The sequence below is a fragment of the Tetrapisispora phaffii genome, chromosome 15, assembly GCF_000236905.1.
Source record: "Tetrapisispora phaffii CBS 4417 chromosome 15, complete genome".
Classification (NCBI taxonomy): Eukaryota; Fungi; Ascomycota; class Saccharomycetes; order Saccharomycetales; family Saccharomycetaceae; genus Tetrapisispora; species Tetrapisispora phaffii.
The window spans coordinates 190,902-212,698 of record NC_016534.1 but is presented as its reverse complement, the minus strand read 5'-3'; the positions used below and the strand labels follow the sequence as shown (position 1 = coordinate 212,698).

Genomic DNA, 21,797 nt, shown 5'->3' with positions numbered 1-21,797 from the left:
AGTATATATTTCAACATTTTCATTCCTTCGATAACGGTTGTAATCACTATACACGCGGCGCACTCTATATATAATACATTGAATATAAATATATAACACATAACAGAAGAAGGAACTCTTTGTTTAACACTAACGGTTGATAATAAAAGGAAGCAGATACACTGTTTAAAGAATTCAGATATTATGATACCATTGTGTTGTATGTTGCTGTTTTTTGACTCAATGGTGAAACGAGCCCATCAATTCTCAGTTGTATAATTTTGCTGTGATATCATTCAAGCTAATCGATCTGCCACTCGGAAAGTTATTGAACGTATCAGTACTACTATAAAAAAGAAAGCGTTCAAAATGCATCGCAAATATTATTTTTATGACAACACCTTGTTTTCATGATATATTTTTGATTATATCATAAATCTAACACTTTAAGAAGCAGATAAGTTTTACTCGGCGGCTATCTGAGTTTGATGAAAAGCCTAAGAATACATACTAAAAAAATGTCTCAAAGAATGTAAAAGAATTATTCAACCTCTTTATTTAATTTAGATGACTTTTAACTAAGAATAGCACATTGTTTAAATAAATACGTTGTTTTGCAACATTGGAGGAAATGGTATAGGCAATGATTAGAGTATATATATTTAGCAGGGAGATAGATATTCAAATAATATCATCACTAGCTTTTATTTCTATTGTAATAAGATAATAGTTTTAAGCAATGACCTTCGAAATTATAAAAACAGTTAACTGCTATTCCAATTGCTTCATAATGGTGTCAAAATCGATTTTTTAGTCATAATTTCATAATTTTTTGATATAAATATATTCGGGCTTTAACTCTGAAATATGACAATTGAACTTAAAAACTCCATTGGAAATTATGAGAAATGAAAATCATTAAAAATCATTGACAAATTATATTTTATACAATCAATATAAAACGGCTTGTTGTTAATGTGCTTTGTGAGAAAATCTACAATAACTTCCCATAAAACTGCTGATTGTGAAGAAAATATGAATGCACAAAATGATATCTAATAAATTGTACTTTGAAAATATCAATTTGGTATTCAATAATGAAATAAAGGGTAATTTCATCAGATTACCATTAAAAATAATCATAGAACTTGAATCCACAAACAAATCAATAAATGAATTTGGAGTTATTATTAAAGGCCATAATGGCAAAGATTTAACTCTTTTGGGTTGGGATGGGATTCCTTCCAGTGATTCACTATCACTGGAAATCAATCCAAGTTTATTGAAACACGGTGATATGGTGAATAAAGAAGTAAATGTCGAACTAAAACATTTTGGTGATTTTTGTTTAGCAAAAGAAGTATATGTCGAACCAACTACTTCTAATGATTGGGAGATTATTGAAAAAAATGCAGTCTATTTCAAGGACTATATTTTGCATCAGACAAGGTTTGTCTCGTTGGATAATGATTTTATATGTTATGTTAATAACGATAATAACTTATTCTGTAAATTTAAAATAAAGAAAATTGTTATAAATGACAGTAGGGATGATAATGTAACATCAGCAAGAATTTCAGAAGGGGTGTTGATCATTGTTTCTCCATTAGAGAATAAATCAAGGGCAAAACCCAGTAAAAAAACTCCAAAAATATTACAAACATCATATTTCAGATCTTGTTTTTATGCACTTAAAAATGACGAGCATGATACCATTGATTTAACATGTTATATTAATGATACACTAACAGCTTCGAAATATAATTTTGCGAGGTTGACGATTATTCAAAATCCAATGGAAAGTACCGATAATAATAAATCTAAGAGCATATTTGTAAATATAAAGCATTCGAAACTAATTTTGGAAAACCATATTTCTTTGAATAACTATGTGCATGACACCTTATTGCTACCTGTTCAAAATGGTTACAGGGTAAAGTCAGAATTTATCGATGTAGACCATTGGAGTTCTCCATCGAAAAGAAGTGATAATATCAAAATTTTAGCTAATTTTTCAAAATTAAATGAAGCTATAACTGTAGATACTAATGCTGTTCTTAACCACTTACTTAATTCTAAATCTGATGTTCTTTTGGTAAATGGTATGACAGTTCTTAAGGATAATTATAAACTTACTTTTAAACTAGTTGACAATTTAAACAATTGTATTATTCCGTTTATCAATTTTAATAGAAAATGGAAATCTAACATTGAAACTGAAATTACTAGGAATATTAAAAAAATAGGAAATGATTACGAGAATTATCATTACGATTACATGAATCATGAAGAAGATATATTAAATGAAGAACAACTTGCAGAAATTATTAAATATGTCTCATCGCCGGCACTACCAAGTAACTGTATATTGATTGAAGGAGGTACAGGTATTGGTAAAACTACACTTGTAAATAAATTGAAGTTAAGGTTAACTTTAAACAGTCATCAATATATTCATTATGTTGATTGTAATAATATTCTCTCTCAAGGTAATAACTTTAAGGTTGATGACTTATCCAAATTAATAGCTAATATAGTATATACTGCATATTGGTATTCGCCATCAATTATAATTTTCGATAATTTTGAAGTATGGGTTCCAAAAAAGGAAAGAGATAATCCAGGTGCAAACCAAAACAACACCAGTCTTTCGTATAAATTGTCAATTCAATTGATGCAATTGGTCAATGACATTGCAAGAATAAACCCTCTTACTTTGAGAGTTATTCTGACTAGTAATTCGAAAAATTCACTTAATAATATTCTTTTTGAAAAACATTTCATATGTAAAGTATGGAGTTTAAAAGTCCCTGATAATTCCAAAAGAATAGCTTTAATAAAAAAATATTGCGAGGATTTGGTTGATAATGACATTGAGTTTGAAAACGATAATGAACTTTTAAACTTAGCTGTTAAAGCAGATGGATATTCTACTTTGGATTTAAAGATATTAATGGATAGAATTTATTACCAATTGCAAATCTCAAATAATTCATCCGCAAATAAAATAAACGGTAAATGTAATTTGATTTTAAATAATAGCATTGTCGAGAAAGCATTGGAGGGATTTACTCCTTTTTCTTTGAGAAATGTACATTTAACAAAGAATACAGGGGTGGGGTGGGATGATATAGGTGCTCTATTTGAAGCTAAACAGATGTTGTTGGAAACTTTAGAATGGCCAACCAAGTACTCAAAAATATTTGAAAAGAATCCTTTACGTCTAAGAGCTGGTATATTATTATATGGTTACGCAGGTTGTGGGAAAACGCTACTTGCAAGTGCCGTCGCAGAACAATGTGGTTTGAATTTTATTTCCATTAAGGGACCTGAGATTCTTAACAAATATATTGGGGCTAGTGAGCAAAGCATCAGGGAATTGTTCGATAAAGCACAATCTGTAAAACCTTGCGTCCTTTTTTTTGATGAATTTGATTCTATTGCTCCTAAAAGAGGACATGATTCAACTGGTGTTACAGATAGAATTGTTAATCAATTGTTAACTCAGATGGATGGTGCAGAGGGTTTGGATGGTGTCTATGTTTTGGCAGCAACTAGTAGACCAGACTTGATAGATTCTGCTCTATTGAGGCCAGGTAGATTGGACAAGAGCATTATATGTGACTTACCTGGAAAACCTGAACGATACGATATTTTGAAATCAATCACGTCAACTGATCACAATAGCAAAAAAATTAAAATTCAACCTGATACAAATCTGACTGAGTTGTCGAATATTACAGAAGGTTTCTCTGGAGCAGATTTACAAGGCCTCTGTTACAATGCATATCTTAAAGCAGTTCATAAATATTTGGAACGTTATGAAACTGTGAAGGTAGACCAAAAAACAGAGAAAGAAGATGTTCTAAATGGAGTTCAATTTAAATTGGTTAATACTGGCCTAAAAAACTTAGGACATGGTGACTTCCAAAAACTAAGACAGAGAATACAAGAATATTTCGAAAGTAATAGTGAGCTTCAAGTCAAAAATAATGCCAGTGATTCTGACTCCTCATTTGCATCTCTTTTAATTTCAACACAAGATTTTTATGAGGCATTAAAAGATACCAAGGCTAGTATATCACCAAATGAATATCAAAAACTTAAATTGATATATGACAAATTCCGTAACGATAGAAATGGTAAAATGCCTAGTGGAGAAGGTTCAAGAGATGTTGGAACAAGATCCTCATTGATGTGAAATTTCCTTACTTTTAAATAATCTCGACCGTAGCTTCCAATTTAATATTCATTATAATATGTATTACACTATTCTAGTCATGAGTATGCACTAAATCTTTTTGTGGGAAAATGCGAAGTCTATAATAACTACACACTTTTTTATCAAGAAATCCCCCTCTTGCGGAATTGTTAAAAGAGCTTGCAGTCATTGTTACGAAATAATGAAGAGTTATAGGCATATGACACTTAATTTTTAGAGATATCAAATGATGATTACGGAAACTACTTACAAAATAGTAAATAAACCTAAAATCAAGAAGGTTGCCTAGTGATTCTATCACTTATTAATAGTTTCGAACTTAAAAATAAGTGAGCAACAACTAGACATAAAAGTGTCTGGTTGTTTATATGGACAAAATTCTTTGCATTTGACATGTTTTTCAGTAACATTCATATATATTATCCCTATAACCTTTTTTTTAACACACGAGGAAGATGCGGCAAATATTTTAAGGATATTGAAAATTTCGAATTACCATCATCTTTAATAATGGAAAATAAATAATAAAATTGAGTATTCACTTCAACGGTAAATAAGTATATAATTTCGTCAATAACCTTTAAGCAAGCATTGTACATGATAAATTTAAAAATATACTAAATAGGCTATTTTTTCTGTCTTTACTTCCTTTCAATCAATTTGATATAAAACAATAGAATAATAAATATTCTTCAAAATCCTCTGTCTATTTACTAAGAATTCAAATAACAAGAATTATTTATATTACAAAAAACCATTAGAAGTGTTTTACGATTTATAGAACCATTTTAATCACTAAATTTTGAAAATATATACCGAGAATTGATAGAAGCTTAAAAGCAAAATGCCTAGTAATAACGGATCCAGAGAACGTTCGTCATCATTCAAACTTTTCAATAAAATAGGTAATACCCTAAAGATGGAGAATGATCAACCAGGTCATTATTCTGAAATTGAAAACCGTTCTTTGAAAAAACAATCAACTTCCCCTGGTAGTACATTTGGACATCACCTTTCGTCTGCTTTATTTAACAAGAAATCTTCTCCAACAGTGTTGAAAACTGCAATTCATGTTAAATCTTCTTCTTCATTGAGTAATTTAGTAGCTCATAGTCATAATCCTTTTGCAAACAAGCAAGATAACATCGGCGGTGGTTCGAGTATTAGCGGTTCAAGAGGTGCTAAAATTTCTCACGGGCATAATCATCGTAATGATGCAAACGACAATCCTTTAAAGTCCAGACACCTGCATATGGAAAATATAGTTTATAATCCATATGGCATAAATAACAATACTACTCAACCTCAGAACGATATTAGTTTTTATATGCAAGAAGGTGAGAACAGTGAAAGATTGTTACCTTTACCAGTTTCTAGTCCGGATGACTTCCTACCTGATCATTTGAAACAAAAAAGCTACCAATTAACTGATGGTTTTAATTTTGACAAAGACAATAAATTCTTGGGTGCAGGTAGTTCAAGTGAAGTGAAAAGAGTAAAATCAGCATTTGATCATAAAGAAATTTATGCTTTGAAGAAACTAACAATGATTCATAAAGAAACTCCAGAGAGATTTTATAAAAGATGTTCGAAAGAATTTATCATTGCTAAAACCTTAAGTTGTAACATCCATGTATCAAGCACGTTCTACCTGATGAAAATACCTACTAGCAAATTTACATCAAGAGGTTGGGGTTTTGTGATGGAATTATGTGTTGGTGATTTATTTCAATACCTTGAAAGATCTGGGTGGAAAAATGTTCCCGTTTCAGAAAAGTTCTGTATTTTTAAACAAGTTGCAGAGGGTTTAAAATTTATACATAGCAAAGGTATTGTACATAGAGATGTTAAGCCGGAAAACATTTTATTGACAAAAGATGGTATTTGTAAGTTAACTGACTTTGGTATCTCGGATTATTACCACGAAATTCATGATGACTTAACTAGTCCAATAAAATTATGTGAAGGGATTATCGGTTCGACACCCTATGCTCCACCCGAGGTCATGGTATTTGATGATAAGAGGGAGCATCCAAAAGAACAGAAAAAACCATATAATCCAGTTCTGATGGATTGTTACGGATTAGGTATACTATTTTTTGCTATAATGAATTCATATTTACCATTTACTGAATCCTCACCTTTCGATCCCAAATTTAGAGACTTTGAAACGTCCTACGATAATTTTATTTTTCATCAAAATAAAAATTTTAGAGTAAAAGGTAACTACAAGCCTGGACCTGGTGGTGAATACAAATTAGGCAGAGGTTTTTTGAGCACGGAAGCAAGTCGTGTAGGTTGGAGACTATTGGATCCTAACCCTGAAACCCGTTATAATATGGATGATTTATTTGATGATCCATGGTTTAAACAGGTTGAAACTTGCATTGATTCCAATGCTACCGAATACAATGATACCCATTACCGTGTTTCTTTTCCACAATTAAGTACTAATACTATGAACAAAGATTCTGTTGATATGACACCAGATACCGGTAGTATTCATAGTATAGCTAGTGTTTCAACCGCTGCTACTAAAAATGATGTTCCTGATTTACCGAGACCAAGAACCATGGTTGACATTGCATTATCTCCGGACTTGACTAAGAAGAAGAAGAAAGTTAAAGAATTATCATCGATTGACTCTGCAGAAGACTCTCCTGCTAATGATATTGATGTAAAGAAACACATACATGATATTCAGGAGCATAAGATAGTATTTACCCTAGACGATGCGGAAGCAGAAGAAGCGCAGCAAGATACATCCGATTTTAAGACTTCTGATGTTAGAGCTAATGCTTTATCTCAAGATGTTCCTGATAAAATTGATGAGTTATTAGAAGGTTCAGTAGAAACAAATGAGGATAGTGGGATAACAAAAGACCTTAAAAATGTTAAGCTTGATGGAGATGGTAGAAGTGCATCTGGGAGCGGCAAAGGGAATATATTTAGAAATGAAGCAATGTCGACCAGTTCTTCTCTTACATCATTGAAATCGAATAGTAGCAAAAAAGCTGTTATTCACCATCATCTGGACGTTCCGAATAGTATTCCAAACGCACCTTCTATGAGATCTTTTTCGGATAGATGAAACCACTTCCCGCCCGTTCGATGTTTGTAATTGATACGTCTATAATATAAATATCGCTATGAATCTGGATAGCAGGAAATTTCATTTCAAGACCCAACGTTCCGATAAAAATTGCTTGCCATTTAGTACAGTTTGCATAGAATGAAAACTCCTTCGTTGCCTCTCATACGAACTTTACTGTTTCGTGACCCATAGTTAATCTTAAGATAACTATATTTCAAATTTTGATTACATGTTCTCTTGCTACCTTTAAAAAAACGCCGTACGGCAACTAGTCTCTGTCCCTCCAAACGCTTGCAGGGATTGGTCGTAAGCAAAGTTTTCGAAAAAAGAAAGAGAGATATCTGGCACAAACACGGAAGTTCCGCATGTATATTGGAAACGGAGATATTCGTGCAAACACAATGACACACATTTCTCCGAATGTATATATGTCCGAAGCCGTCTAATTCTGAGCGATGCATGCACGCACACCCAGACGTGGACACGCCAATTTGTTCCTCCTATCAATTTAGCTGCTTCTGCGCAATGCTTGACTGGTACTAAAACGGATGGGAAATGGTGACAAAACTCCCACGGCCATTCCTCTTTCACCATCATATTCCATTTTTCCCTCCGCCCATCGCCTCGAGCATTCTCTCTTCTGGCTCTGTCAACCCTGTTTGCCTTGGGATAATTACCCCATACGGATATCAACGTTATGGCTGCGAATCAAAAAAATGGAAGCACAAAAAAGAAAGAAAAAATTTAAATCATTTTTCGGTGTTTGTGCGCTGTGTTCTCTAGAGAATGCACAGCAAATGTATGAAATCACTTTTTCGTATTTCGAAATTTGCGTTCGGAACCCTGCCGGGATTTTCCGCCATGAATTTCGAAATGTTAACGAAAGCATGCCACTTAAACACTCATACCAATTCGCCAATTCATATCTAGAATTCTCGATTGCGTAGAAAGATTCATATAACCGCCTACCGAAATTAACTAATTAACAATTATTAAGTTAAGGCTACTTGTTATTGGAAATGTTAGTAATGAAATATTTCTTTCAGTTTTTTTAATTGTACACGTAGGATAATAGAAATGTTATGGCTCAACCTTTATACATTCATCTTGAAATATTAGATGAGCAATGGAAATTATATTCTGTCTAGCAGGAATTTATCTTTTCGAAGATGATACTCTATATATCGGATTCTTTTTACTGTTTTACTATTGTTTTCATTTATCAGAACTTATATAAATAGGTGTGTGTATGTGTAAACATAAAGGTATGTTTAAGAAATAGCTACAATTTTGTTACCATTTGACGTCAAATACGGAATTGTTGAAGAGAAAGAGGGTATTGCAATATCGGTATATGTTGATTTGTTCCGTTAATTGGATTGCAAGGTATAAAAAATGTCTACAGGCTCAAAGATGAAAAGGGCAAACTCTTCTTTCAAGATTTTTGCTAAAGTATGGAAACGTTTAATACTACTATTATGTTTTGTCTTTATTATATTTACATCGCTATTTTCTAATCCCAATGCTAATGCTGTTTCTTCAGAAACTAATAATTTAAGAAAATTTATGTTGCCAAGTTTAAATTATTATATTTCTTCATTAAAAGGTTTTGCATTTAATTCAAATAATGATGCAGATATGCAAGATTTTATTTCTGGGTTGTACAGAAAAGTTATGTACAATGCTACATTTGAATATTTAGATAACTATTATTTGAATAAAAATTTATTAACGGTTCCACTAGGAAAAAAGAAAGGTATGATACTGAATTCAATTGACGAAATAGATTTTTATAATAATGATCCAAGATTGGTTTGGTCTGTATATTTTCATCACTTGACAAATTTACATGATCCTACTTTTGAGAAAATTCCATTCTCATGGTATGACTTTGCGGATTTCCAAGAATTAAATAAATTAATTGCAGTTGAAGATACTCGCATTCAATGTCCATTTTTAATGGATGCTGCATTTGAAAAAGAAACTCTTTTAAAAGTTGAAAGTGAATTAGGCGAACCATTATTTGAATCTGATAGAAAAAAATATGATATGGTAAAATGGTATTCTAGAGCAAGAAAAGGTGTAGATATCAATGCTATTAATTCTTCTTCAAAATATTGTCGTAAATTAGAATCAAAAGATATAAAATCAAAAAGAGCAAATGGCCTGCCAAAATTTAGACTGCCTTTCTCTATTTTTAATATTCATGATAGAGTCAAACCAGAAGTTTTAAAATTACAAGCAAGAAATTATTTATTATCCACTGTCGAGAATCCTCTATCAATCACATTCCTGGACGGTAGTGATGCTGCTTATAGATTCAATGTTGAACAAAAAGAACAAAGTAATATTATTCAATCTGGTTTATTGAAAAAATATTTAGAATCAAATAATCATTCTGTGGATCCAACTACTGCACCTAATCAAGGTCGTACTGATCATATTTTTGATCATTATGATCATTATAATTCTTTCTTGAAGTCCGACATCGCTCCAAGGGCAAAGCTTCACATTGAAGGCGCTGATTATGGTCTATTCGATAATGATACTTTCGAATTAAAGCATGAATATTTCAGATTCAATGCAAAGGATAAAATTAAAGAGCTTGAAGAGAAAGCAAAAAGAGATTCCAAATTGAATGTGCATGAACAGAATTATTTAGAATCTTTAAAATATTCCGTTAGAACTCATCCTTCATTGATGAAAAAATACTTCAAAGAATCAAGTAATGTTCAACAATATGCTCTGGGTCATCATCGTGATCGTAAATTTTTTAATGGTGGTATCATTGATGATCCAATGTTATATGCTCAAAAGATGAACTCCATGATCAGAACTTTCCAAAAGTTCACAAAGGCAAACGGTTTAGTTTCATGGCTATCCCATGGTACTCTATATGGTTATTTATACAATGGAAGAACATTCCCATGGGATAATGATTACGATTTACAAATGCCAATCAAACATTTACATTTGATGGCACAACATTTTAACCAATCATTAATTTTAGAAGATCCTAGAGAAGGTAATGGTAAATACATGATTGACGTTGGTAGCTCGATCACTGTGAGAGTGAAAGGTAATGCAAAGAATAACATTGATGCTCGTTTTATCGATATCGACTCAGGTATTTATATTGATTTAACTGGTATTAGTGTTAGTTCCTCAGTTCCTAGAGATTACTTAAATGGTGATGTGACGGAAAGGTTAAAGCATATTGACTGGAGTCAGTATGTAGCAGAAAAAGATATTAATTTAGAATACGGGGAAGGGCTTGCTGATATGGATATTACCCAGTTACATGATTATTCAATAAAACACCCTAAAAAATTATCAAGAGATCAACGTAATGATATTAAAAATTATTATGAGAAGGAAGAAAAAATCAAAAAAGGTTCATCTCCTATGAAAGACCTTTCGGCTGACGAACGTTACTTAAGAAGTGAAGTTTTAAACATTTATTACTGTAGAAATGAACATGCAGTATTCCATGATGATTTATCTCCTTTGGTGAACACTTACTTCCATGGTGTGCCTGCCTTAATTCCTCATAGATCTATAAATATTTTAAAAAGAGAATATAAAATACCGTTAGAAATTGGTTTGCTTAATTTTAAGGGAAACAAGTATATCCCAGAGTTGCGTTCGTGGGTAAATAAATTGATGATTGAAAAGCTTGTTAATCAATTTGGTTGGTATCCAGAATTATTGCACATTGATAAAGAATTAAAAAATTTCACAGTTGAAAACGTCAAGGTTCTGTATTTTAACATGATGCTTGGTAAATATAATGATGTCATTGCTTCCTTGTATACATCATTTGATAATGATGTGTATAGAACTAAAGAACTGGAAATAACAATGGATACTACCATCAAAAATGATGATAAAATTAAGATACTACATGCATTAAGAACTGAAGTGGGAAAAAGAACGCAACAGACTCCTTATAAAGATCCTTTCCTATTTCAATTACAACGATCTTTATATGAATCTATAATAAGCACTATGGCTGGGCCACAGGTTCGAGATTTGATCAATGCTGTTGATATTAATGTGATTCGTGATATTTGGATCAAATTAGATAATGTTCACTCAAGAAAATTGCCGGATTTTGATATTAATGTCAACGGATTAAGTGAAAGTATTAATAATAAGACTATAAATGAATTTGGTTTAGATGTGTTCAAGAGTAGTTCAAAAAAGGAAGTTTTTGTCACTTTACCTGATCTGTACTTAAATTCACCTGAAAATCCTAATCCATTAATGCCAAATGCACCACCAAAGATTGAAGCGCCAGCTGAGGAAGATTCCTTAGCCAATATAGATATTCCAGTCAAGGAAGACACTCCAGTCAAGGAAGACACTCCAGTCAAGGAAGACGCTCCTGTCAAAGAGGACGCTCCAGTCAAGGAAGATGTTCCAGTAAAAGGCTGAATCACCTAAAGAAAACTATCTTATCAAATTAGGACGTTTTCTAACTCGATAAAGTTATATCATGAGTCAACATTAATATATTCCTATTAGGATATACACATGGCTAATAACAAATAAAAATGTAAATGTTTAACGAGGTTTTTTTTCATAAGTTTTATGGATATATGATTTTTATATATTATTTATTTATCTCTTGATCATAGTATGTACCAATCAATATATACTTTTATTGAATATATTCTTTTACCTGCAGACGAATACGAAAAACGCGATTTTTTTTTTGCCATAGATTACTCACATAAGTTAAATATAATTTGTTTAGAAATTATGGTTTATCTTTTATTTTTACCGATTAACAGTAATATTGACATCACGTAATAGGATCCCTTCGTATCCTAAGGTTAACCCACCTAATAATTCTACACTCTCATTTGTACTATCCATTCCATACGCTGTTTCTTGATATTTACCATTGAATTTCATTATATTTGAACTGCCAGCAAAAACTTTGCACTTTTGTTCAATCCCACATCTATTTGCCAGCAATAAGATAGCTTGTTTGTCTTCAAATCCCCACGGTTTCTCTATTGTGCAACCTATATAGGATGATCTTCTAATTTGAGAAGGTTTGTTAAGTTGCGACTCTACAAGTCCACTATCAAACACCTCTTGTCTAATATTCATTGAAACAAACGGTGAAAATCTAAGTATCCAGTAATTAATGTTTTGCATATCGGGTTCCTTCAGATTTGTATAGGAGATTTTCGTCGTATTTGGATTGGCAATACGTTCAATATCATCATCATTGTCTAAATTAAAAGTAAAATCACCTTGTGAACCTATTGGAGGCAAATTCCTTAGTTTTAAATTTTCCTCTATATCTTCAATCACTTCTTCTGCTGTTTGCTCTGACATTTCTGAAAATGCACTTGAATGTAGCCAACACATCGAAAATATCATTAATTCAGTTCCATGGTCCAAATGCCAAGTAGAATATTCATAATCATGGAACGGTGATTTGAATTTATAAGGAGACATATCCATACAAAGTCCTAACCCCGTTTTTAAGGTAACGTCTATATTTTTCTCTCCCGTGGTCAAGTTTGTACCCTTTCCTTTAAATTCTAAATCAAAATTTTGATAACCTTCTGGATTCTCTTCACAACCCCATTTATAATCTTGTGTATATAAAAATGATTTCCTATATCTGTACAGTATCTCGCCTTCTTTATTTACCATTAATGATGAATTATAAAAAATTTCCCTATCATTATCATTGTGATCAATATATATTTCAGGCATACCAATAACTGTATAACAATTAAACTTCTTTGAAATTTTAGCAGCTAATTCATAAGAAGGACCATTTTTCATGTCTCCAGTGGCAGCATATGGCCTAATTTGTTCCTTCGACTCAAAATGATAACCTATAAGTGAAAATTCAGGAAACACAAGTAGGTCAGGATATAACGACTCATCATAATTTAGCTTCTTCTCCAACTCTTCTAATGCGTTCCATACTCTTGCCACGGTTTTTTCCACTTCTCCTATCTGTGGATTCACTTGGATAATACCAACTTTCAAGGCAACTTTTATTTTAGAGCTCATTAGTATTAGTAGATTTCTTAATTGTAATATTTGTTGGGTATTTTGCACCTCAAGCAAGCATTCTGGTTGTTGCGTGCTAAGTTTATGTAGATATAGGTGTATATATATACTTAAATAATTGTGGTTTCTTTATGGTCCTATAAACAATGATGTACAAAAAATAATAATATTAAGAATTTAATAAACATGATACAAAGATATCTCTACTCCTTACCAAGTTTAGCTATGTAAATGAAAGTTTATTATGTTGTTAACACAATCTTTTGGGAACCTTTTTTAGAAGGGTCCTATTTTCAAATTTTTGTGAAGCATTTTATACTTAAATTCTCTGACAATGGAGAATATTTCTAAAAGAAAAACGTGTTTTAAAATACCGGGGGAAACTACAAATACATAATCGGTAATACTAGAAACAAGACCATATAACTCATAGTTCATGAGTACTCTTTCTCTCTGCCTCTCTTCCTACTTTCGAACTTGACATGGTTCTTCAAGTTAAAAACTTATCTAGTTTTATTCGAACACTAATCGCCTAATCTTGTTGCCCTTTAAAATGTAAGACCTTAAAGGACTGGTAGTGTTGGATGTTGTATATCTTGAATGTAGTAGATACATATATGTGTTCATTCATCGATTGCAATACCATTTCTTGTTTGCTTCGATACAATATTACATAGTTACTGTTTAAACTTATGGCAGTTCCACATTTCGTAATCGATGAGAAGCGCTAAAAGGGACATGTTCTACGTTTCTTTCTGAGAACTTTTGATTTTGAAAATTTTTTTGAAATTTGAAAATGCTCATCGCAGAAAAAAACATTTTGAAAAATCAAAAACTCATAATAAGCTAATGATAAGCTGGATTTGAACAGTTTTAAGACCTTATGGCTTATATATATGATAGCATATGTTTTGGTAGCTGATCTTCATGTTGAGATGTATCCAAACCAGTCTTTGAAGGGTCACAGTTGCGTCGCAAAAAGGTTTTGAATTGGTCAAATTCAATAGGCACCTTAAATCAACTATTAAACTAAAAAAAATATGTCAGTTGTGGGTTCTCTTATATTCTGTTTGGAGTGTGGTAATCTATTAGGTAATCCCAATGAGGCTGTCGGTAGTCAGCTTGAGTGTTCGCAATGCCAGAAGTGCTACTTGAAATCTGAATTTACAAATTTGAAGGTTGTCACAACTACTGCAGATGATGCTTTTCCATCAGCTTTAAGATCTAAGAAATCTGTTGTTAAGACTAGTTTGAAGAAAAACGAATTGAAAGATGGTGCTACTATTAAGGAAAAATGTCCAAAATGTGGGAATGAAGAAATGCAATATCATACTTTGCAATTAAGATCGGCGGATGAAGGTGCCACCGTTTTCTACACATGTCCATCATGTAATTATAAATTTAGAACAAATAATTAAGGGAGAAAATTCTCATATCAATTCATCATTATTCTCTTTATATCATATTTCCGTTTATCATTTATAAACAATTGCATAAATTATACAGTATATACTAACATATATTAATACATATGTTTTAAAATATCTTTTTATTATAAGAAAAAAAAGAAAAAAATTATCAATTAACAAAGGTCAAGAATTTAAATTTAAAGCTTTATTTGCTGTTATTTTTAAAGGATATTTTGACTAATTACTTATTGTTACTATATAAAAATATTCATCCAGTCTATTTTTTGATTCATTAATTTAATTTGACGTACTAGGTTACTGTAGTAATATTCTCATTTTAATTTTCCCTTTATTTTTATTAAAGTTTGTATTTAGGTTGATTTATTATTAAACAATTAAACCATATTGAATAAACTAAAGTTTCTAACAATTTCAGGACCATGTTCTTCATAATCCTTCTTTGTATGACAGTAACCTTTGAATTCAGCGGTTTGTGCCAATAATGAACCACCAAACCAAACTGCATTTCTTTGTTTTCTGTGTGAAATAACTTGGACATCGACACCAGTGGATTTTGTACCCGTCAATGCTTCATTTTGTGCAATTCTATTACTTACTATACTCTTAACATCTCTTTGTAAACGACGGCTAAAATCTTTGAACATAGTAGAACCACCAGATAGAACAATATTATTATATAATCCTTTACGGACATCGATTGGGCATGCTTGGATAGTTTGGTCAACAACAGTTGGTAATGGTGTTAAGAAATCTGAGGAAGCAATTTCTGGGTTAAAGAAAATTTCAGGAGCTAAGAATCTTTCATAACCGATATCGATAACTTTTTTAGTTGTCTTATCTTGGTTTTCTATGATAAATTGTGCGAATTTTTCTGGTTGTCTGTCAAATTTATTAAATTCTTTTACAATATCTGGACATACATAACAATATTCCTGTTTAATACGTTCCGCAGTTTTCAAAGAAGAGTCAGCTTCACCACGTTCTCTTAACAGTGATTGAATGAACAAAGTGATATCTCTACCGGCAATTGGAATATTCTTAATCGCAGAACCAACGACATAACCTTCAGCGACAGGGATAACGTGAGTAACACCATCACCTGAATCGATGACTGTTCCGGTTAGAGATCTGTCAGTTACCTGGGCGGAAGTCCAAGAAGCTGCTAAAGCCAAGACAGCTTGAACAGCAATATACAAACCAGCACAGTTGAAAGATTCAAAGAAAATTTCAGCTACTTGTTCTCTATTCTCAGGTGGGTTTAATGGTGGTTCAGTCAATAGGAAGAAATGATCTTCTGGTTCGGCTCTCAAGTATTTGAAAATGGAGTTTTCCCAAAATCTTTCCATATGATCCCAGTTTTCGACTTGACCGTGTCTAATTGGATAGCTTAGGGAATAAGCAGGACCTTGCGAGGCCACTAGAGCTTCATTACCGATATAGAAATCCAAATCTTCGGTACCTCTTTTACCAGCCAAATTGTTTGAAAGCAGGAAAGCGTTTGAATTTGATGCAAAAGAAGTGGCAGAAGTGGAATTGCCAAAATATGGATTACTGGTAGCAGGGTTAGAGACACCTGCTTTTGCATTACCTAGACCTTGAGGAGCGTTTGCAGAAGATTTAGCATTGGAAGATTGAGCGGTGGCAATTGCAGTTGGGAAGATCCACGATGGAGAATCATTACCAGCAAACCCTAACTTGGTCAAACCTGTACCATTGTCCATCACAATAGCAGGGTTATTCAAATACGACATTGTTCAGAATAATATGTGTGTGTGTGGAGGGCAGTTGTTCAAATATATTCAATAAGCCAGCACTAACTCGTTTGTCTTTAAATGAAATTTTTTCACTGAACAAAGAGATACAATGATTAAAAACCAATTCTAAAATATAATATTTCACTTGTAACCTGTTCTATTCATACATAAACAAGAAACTTGATATTACGAACACCGACTATTCTGTATATATTATGGCTTTAAAATTTCAGTTTGTTCAGCAAATGTCAGATTTTTGAAATATTTCAAAAAGGGGGAAGGCAACATTACCCGGACTATCAATTGATGCAAGGCTGTAAAGGCCACTATGCTACCGCCAAGCACTAATGGATGATGACAGTGCATACAGAGCAGTTTGACCATTACTAAATTGGGTTGTCATATGTGTTGGTGAGCACTTTGACAAAGAAGGTAATTGAGAGATGGATAAATCCAACGATTCCAAACTTAAATATGACTGTTCATATCCTAAATTTGTTACATTTATGTTTCTCGGCAAAAGTTCTGTGCAAAATTTAAGTGTATAACACTTAAGTATTACCCACAATACTATTCAACGGTATATTATCAATTTACTGCTAATATAAATGATTATGTTTATATTTACGTTTCGGCAGATGGCAGTTCTTTTGATAACAGAGTAGGTCCTAAAAAGTAAAATGCGGCACTAAATGTTAATATTCATATATTTTTAAAAATGTTTGTTGAAAAGTGTGGAGAAACAAGCTTATGTTGGTTAATACCAACATCTAAGTTAGTGTCGTTAGTCACTTCAGTCACTTTCGAGTAGTCCATCTTCGTAATAGTTAAATAATCGATTGGTCTTTTATTAGTATATTTAAACAATTGTATGTAGAGTTAGATGTCCTCTTAATATATATGTTATCTCATGCTTGAGAGAACACATTACGTATTCAGTCATGTTTCTAAGATCTTTAGTGCTGTATTATACATCTGTGTTTATCACGTAGCTATTTACATTGTAGTGTAAAGTTTTCACCTATCATTTGGAAGAGGTTCTAGAACCTTCTTTCCATTAGTAAGTGATCAATTGGTTCTGAGCACAAAGTGTCATAAACACCTAGTTCTGTCACATGCACTATAATGATTCTGACAGATAGATAACAAATGTAGATCAATTCAAGAGATTGTCGTTAACATAGTAATAAACCATACAGCGATACTTTAAATCGAGGAAACTCATAAAACAAACGCTTCTATGGCCAAGTTGGTAAGGCGCCACACTAGTAATGTGGAGATCATCAGTTCGACTCTGGTTGGAAGCATATTTTTTAACAATTTGTACGCACTTCTCGTTGCTGGTTAGTCGTTTGTTTTGAAAAATTTGCACCACATAGCCCATTAAGTTAGACACTGCAGATAAACCAAACTCAAGTAACGGTGCAAGTTTTAACAAGTACAATATGCATTTGCAAAATCTGCTCAAGTTACCTTGTAAGAACGTTGGATAAGATGCTTCTGGAGGTAAGAGAGTGGCCATACCGTGGTGAGACCGTGGTGGGACTTTCAATCAATACAATTCGTAACACCGGACGGACGGTCGTACACCGGTAGAAGATGTTATTGTTTGCTGGTGTTGGTGTTCAGAGTAGCGAGCGAGAAGTTTTATGTTTTATTGTATTCGTATTGTTATTAACATTGGTATTACCGGTATCGTCACTATCATGACGATGGAAGAAAACACTGCCACTAACTGCGTGCAAGTTAGTTACAATATCAGCCTATCTTACTAATGTATTTTTACAAGCTATATACAATACTTTCTTCACAAGGTACACCAGTACATGTCACTGATTCTCTCTTGAACGTTTGTTTGCGATTAACGTAAGTTCGGTTTACACTTACGTTTAGCCATTCTCATTGCTAGCTGCAGATTCCTTAACTTGACTTGTCTTTTATGTCGAGGCGTGATTTAATTCATAACTCAACACAATACATGTTGTCATCTGTTCTAAGTTTTCACTCTTGAAAGTGATCAATTTTCTATACAAATCTTCACCATCTTATCTCTTTGTCTGTTTCTCCAGCTCTCTTATCGGCTCTTGATGAAATTTTGTAGATTTTTTTTCAGTTAACTATGGTGATGAGTTCATGGACACCAGTATTTCAATACTCATATATTCATATATATATACATATTTGTTCTCTCTTACATGTACGTAAAATAGCACTGGCTTCTCAACTTACAATCGGGCATCAGTTCTAACTAGGTGGCTCTGCATCATCGATCTGTGTATTCTAAATGTCAAATAGCACAGTGTCAAGACGGCATACGCTACCTAAAAAAATAGTATCTTTATTCAGTTCAAAAACATCCCATAACACCAATAATGATGATGATGTTGTCCAGAAGAGAAATGTGTCTGATGTAGTCTCGAAAAATTCGGTTAATAGCACTTCAAAGCAATCCATTGGATCTCCTGCAGCCCAAAGGCATAAAAAAATTGATGCAAATTTAGTATCGCCTGTCTCTTCAATCACTTCTTCTTTCTCTGGTTTATCATTGAATGCTACACCAAATAATAATAATGCAAATATAACTATTCATGTCGATAAATACAACTCAACATCAAACTCGACTCTCAATTCAAATAATAGCACTACACACACTAATAATAATTCAAATGTCAATTCAAATGCAATATTATCACAGAATTCTCGTTCGAGACAAAATAACGATAAAATTGTATCAAATTCAAATCTAAGTTCAACCACAAACGTAGAGTTGAAACTAAATAAAAATCCAGAGAGAATGAGCTCAAACCATTCACAAAGTGGGAACTCAATAAAGACATCGACCACTCCAGCTCAGTCGAGCTCAAATTTGAATTTAGAGGCAGTCACATCGAATGTAGATCATGTGTCACTGAATTCTTCGAGTAATTCTCAAACACAACAACCAACAGCAACCCAGACCACTAAGAGATTTGTACTACATGAAAATGGATCACATACGCATAGCTTGAAGGCAACAAGGAGACAAGAAAAATTGAGAAATATGTTGAAAAATATATTGGGATCTAGTGATGAAAAGATAAGAGGTCAAGCTAAATCAGCAGTGCCCGAAATTATGAAAGATACAAAAAATTTCGTCACCACCGAAGACCCAAATCCACCAACTTTACTGGCTGGTTTAGTTAAACAGGTAGAAATAATGAAAAAAGATACCTCGTCAACAAATTTACAAAATTCGAACAATAGTGTCAATCCAACTCAAAGTTATAGCAGTTTAACTACAATCTCAAGTCATCAAAGTGATATAATACCTTTCTCAGGTGCATCGTATGGAGGCGACAAGATAATATATAAGAATCAATTCCCAACAGATTATCAAGATGAGTTCATAAAATCTTTCATGAATAAGAAGGATTCCTTATCATTTGGTGAAAAATATGGTCGTTGTCAAGAGGTTATCGGTAAAGGTGCTTTTGGTGTAGTAAAATTATGCCATAAGAAAGATCCAAATAACAGTAAAAATGAAATAGTCTACGCGGTGAAAGAGTTTAAAAGAACTTCGACTGAACCTATAGAAAAATATTCGAAAAGATTAATTGCAGAATTCTGTATATCTTCATCCTTAAGACATACTAATATCATCGATGCATTCGATTTGTTTCAAGATGCAAATGGCGACTATCGCGAAGTCTTAGAATACTGTTCCGGTGGTGATTTATTTACTTTAATCATTGCTGCTGGGAAACTAGAGGTTGCAGAAGCTGACTGTTTCTTTAAACAGTTAATAAGAGGTGTTAGCTACATGCACGGCGTCGGTGTCTGTCATAGGGATTTGAAACCAGAAAACCTACTGCTAACAGCAAGTGGTGTATTAAAGATCACAGATTTCGGAAATGCAGAATGTTTTAAGATTGCTTGGGAAAAAGACATTCACTTAAGTGCAGGAGTGTGTGGTTCAAGTCCATATATTGCACCAGAAGAATTCATAAAAGAAGAATTCGACCCTCGTCCAGTAGATATTTGGGCTTGTGGGGTCATCTACATGGCAATGACAACGGGCAGGCAATTGTGGAGTTCTGCCACAAGAGATGATATATTTTTCTGTAAATATTACAAATCCAGGAAAGAAACTGGGAAATTCACTCCAATTGAATCTCTTCAACGTACTCAATGTAGGAATGTAATTTACTCCATGTTGGATCCTAACCCAACGGGTAGACTCACGCCAAAACAAATTCTACAAACTGAATGGGGAAGAGACATTAAGTGCTGCAATGAAGGTCTTCCAAAAAAGCTCGCATAACACTAAAACTATTTACATCTATGTATGTACTTTGATTCGCATAATTAGCATAATTTATTTATTATTGATCATAGCTATTTTCATTTATATCCTAGAGTACAGATATCCAGTTGCATCATTTTCTGAAGTATTTCATCAAGTTTTGCATCCAATAATCCATTTGCATAGTCATCCCTTGCTTGCTGATCCAGATATTGTTGAACTTGGGCAAGTTTAGTGTAACCTTCTGTGCTGAATCTCATCTGAATTTTGATCATAGATTCAAAAGTTGGATCGTAATAAGGAACCCTTAAACTCAATAATTGAGGCAGCTCACTCTTCAATTGTTCATTCAATTGTTCATATGCATCTTTGGCACTTTCTAATTCTTTTTCTGCTCTCGGTAATTTCCCTGAATCTTTAGTTGGTTTTTCAGTCAATCTTCTTACTTTAGATTTGGCAGCATCGTAATCCTGTTTCTTATGGTCTCTTTTCGTAATCGCATCATCTATTTCTTTAAAATAATATGAAAATTTCTCTAAGGGAGTAATGACAGTTTCCATAAACGGAACATCCAATTGTTTAATTATTTCTTCATCAAACTCAGTTACTGTGTCAAAGTATGATTTGCCAACATTAAAACTACCAGTCGCACCATTATTTGTATCATCGTAAAGTGAAGAAATTACTTCAGCTATTTTCAATTGTGACTGAGCCACTTGTTTCAATGAGTCATGATACCCTCTAGCTTCCAAGCAAATAGCTTCACCACATTTTTCCAACGATCTATACCTCCGTTCTTCAATATCATAATTCTTATCAACAGTCTTATCAATATTCTTAACATGAACAGACTGACCTGCCCTATTTATTGCTTTTTTAAAACCATCCCAACTCATTCTTGTTCTTTTTCTTTCTTCATATACACTTTACTGTACCAGATTTAACAAATTAATTAGTAAATTAATTATTGAGTTGATAAATAATTAAGAAG

The 21,797-nt window shown here is 32.7% G+C and overlaps 8 protein-coding genes and 1 non-coding gene across 9 annotated transcripts; 6 read left to right on the top strand and 3 right to left on the bottom strand.

Annotated features, from left to right (window-relative positions):
• Nucleotides 1–1,018: 1,018 nt before the first annotated feature.
• PEX1 (AAA family ATPase peroxin 1) lies at nt 1,019–4,180 on the top strand (the record flags this gene model as incomplete). The annotated part of the gene is made up of 1 exon (XM_003688464.1): nt 1,019–4,180. One exon carries the CDS (start codon nt 1,019–1,021, stop codon nt 4,178–4,180), a length of 3,162 nt encoding a protein of 1,053 aa, XP_003688512.1.
• An 865-nt stretch (nt 4,181–5,045) lies between these two features.
• TPHA0O01080 (uncharacterized protein) lies at nt 5,046–7,292 on the top strand (the record flags this gene model as incomplete). Its single annotated transcript, XM_003688463.1, has 1 exon — nt 5,046–7,292. One exon carries the CDS (start codon nt 5,046–5,048, stop codon nt 7,290–7,292), a length of 2,247 nt encoding a protein of 748 aa, XP_003688511.1.
• Nucleotides 7,293–8,690: 1,398 nt separating this feature from the next.
• Nucleotides 8,691–11,732, top strand: TPHA0O01070 (LicD family protein; the record flags this gene model as incomplete). The annotated part of the gene is made up of 1 exon (XM_003688462.1): nt 8,691–11,732. One exon carries the CDS (start codon nt 8,691–8,693, stop codon nt 11,730–11,732), a length of 3,042 nt encoding a protein of 1,013 aa, XP_003688510.1.
• Nucleotides 11,733–12,077: 345 nt separating this feature from the next.
• NTA1 (amidase) lies at nt 12,078–13,340 on the bottom strand (the record flags this gene model as incomplete). The annotated part of the gene is made up of 1 exon (XM_003688461.1): nt 12,078–13,340. The coding sequence occupies one exon, from the start codon at nt 13,338–13,340 to the stop codon at nt 12,078–12,080; it is 1,263 nt and encodes a 420-aa protein (XP_003688509.1).
• A 1,040-nt stretch (nt 13,341–14,380) lies between these two features.
• RPA12 (DNA-directed RNA polymerase I core subunit RPA12) lies at nt 14,381–14,758 on the top strand (the record flags this gene model as incomplete). The annotated part of the gene is made up of 1 exon (XM_003688460.1): nt 14,381–14,758. One exon carries the CDS (start codon nt 14,381–14,383, stop codon nt 14,756–14,758), a length of 378 nt encoding a protein of 125 aa, XP_003688508.1.
• A 386-nt stretch (nt 14,759–15,144) lies between these two features.
• Nucleotides 15,145–16,521, bottom strand: ARP3 (actin-related protein 3; the record flags this gene model as incomplete). Its single annotated transcript, XM_003688459.1, has 1 exon — nt 15,145–16,521. One exon carries the CDS (start codon nt 16,519–16,521, stop codon nt 15,145–15,147), a length of 1,377 nt encoding a protein of 458 aa, XP_003688507.1.
• Nucleotides 16,522–17,758: 1,237 nt separating this feature from the next.
• On the top strand, nt 17,759–17,831 carry TPHA0Otrna9T. The gene has a single exon. It is a non-coding gene; the product is annotated as a tRNA-Thr (tRNA).
• A 977-nt stretch (nt 17,832–18,808) lies between these two features.
• On the top strand, nt 18,809–20,824 carry TPHA0O01030 (serine/threonine-protein kinase; the record flags this gene model as incomplete). The annotated part of the gene is made up of 1 exon (XM_003688458.1): nt 18,809–20,824. The coding sequence occupies one exon, from the start codon at nt 18,809–18,811 to the stop codon at nt 20,822–20,824; it is 2,016 nt and encodes a 671-aa protein (XP_003688506.1).
• An 80-nt stretch (nt 20,825–20,904) lies between these two features.
• RVS161 (amphiphysin-like protein RVS161) lies at nt 20,905–21,702 on the bottom strand (the record flags this gene model as incomplete). Its single annotated transcript, XM_003688457.1, has 1 exon — nt 20,905–21,702. The coding sequence occupies one exon, from the start codon at nt 21,700–21,702 to the stop codon at nt 20,905–20,907; it is 798 nt and encodes a 265-aa protein (XP_003688505.1).
• Nucleotides 21,703–21,797: the final 95 nt, after the last annotated feature.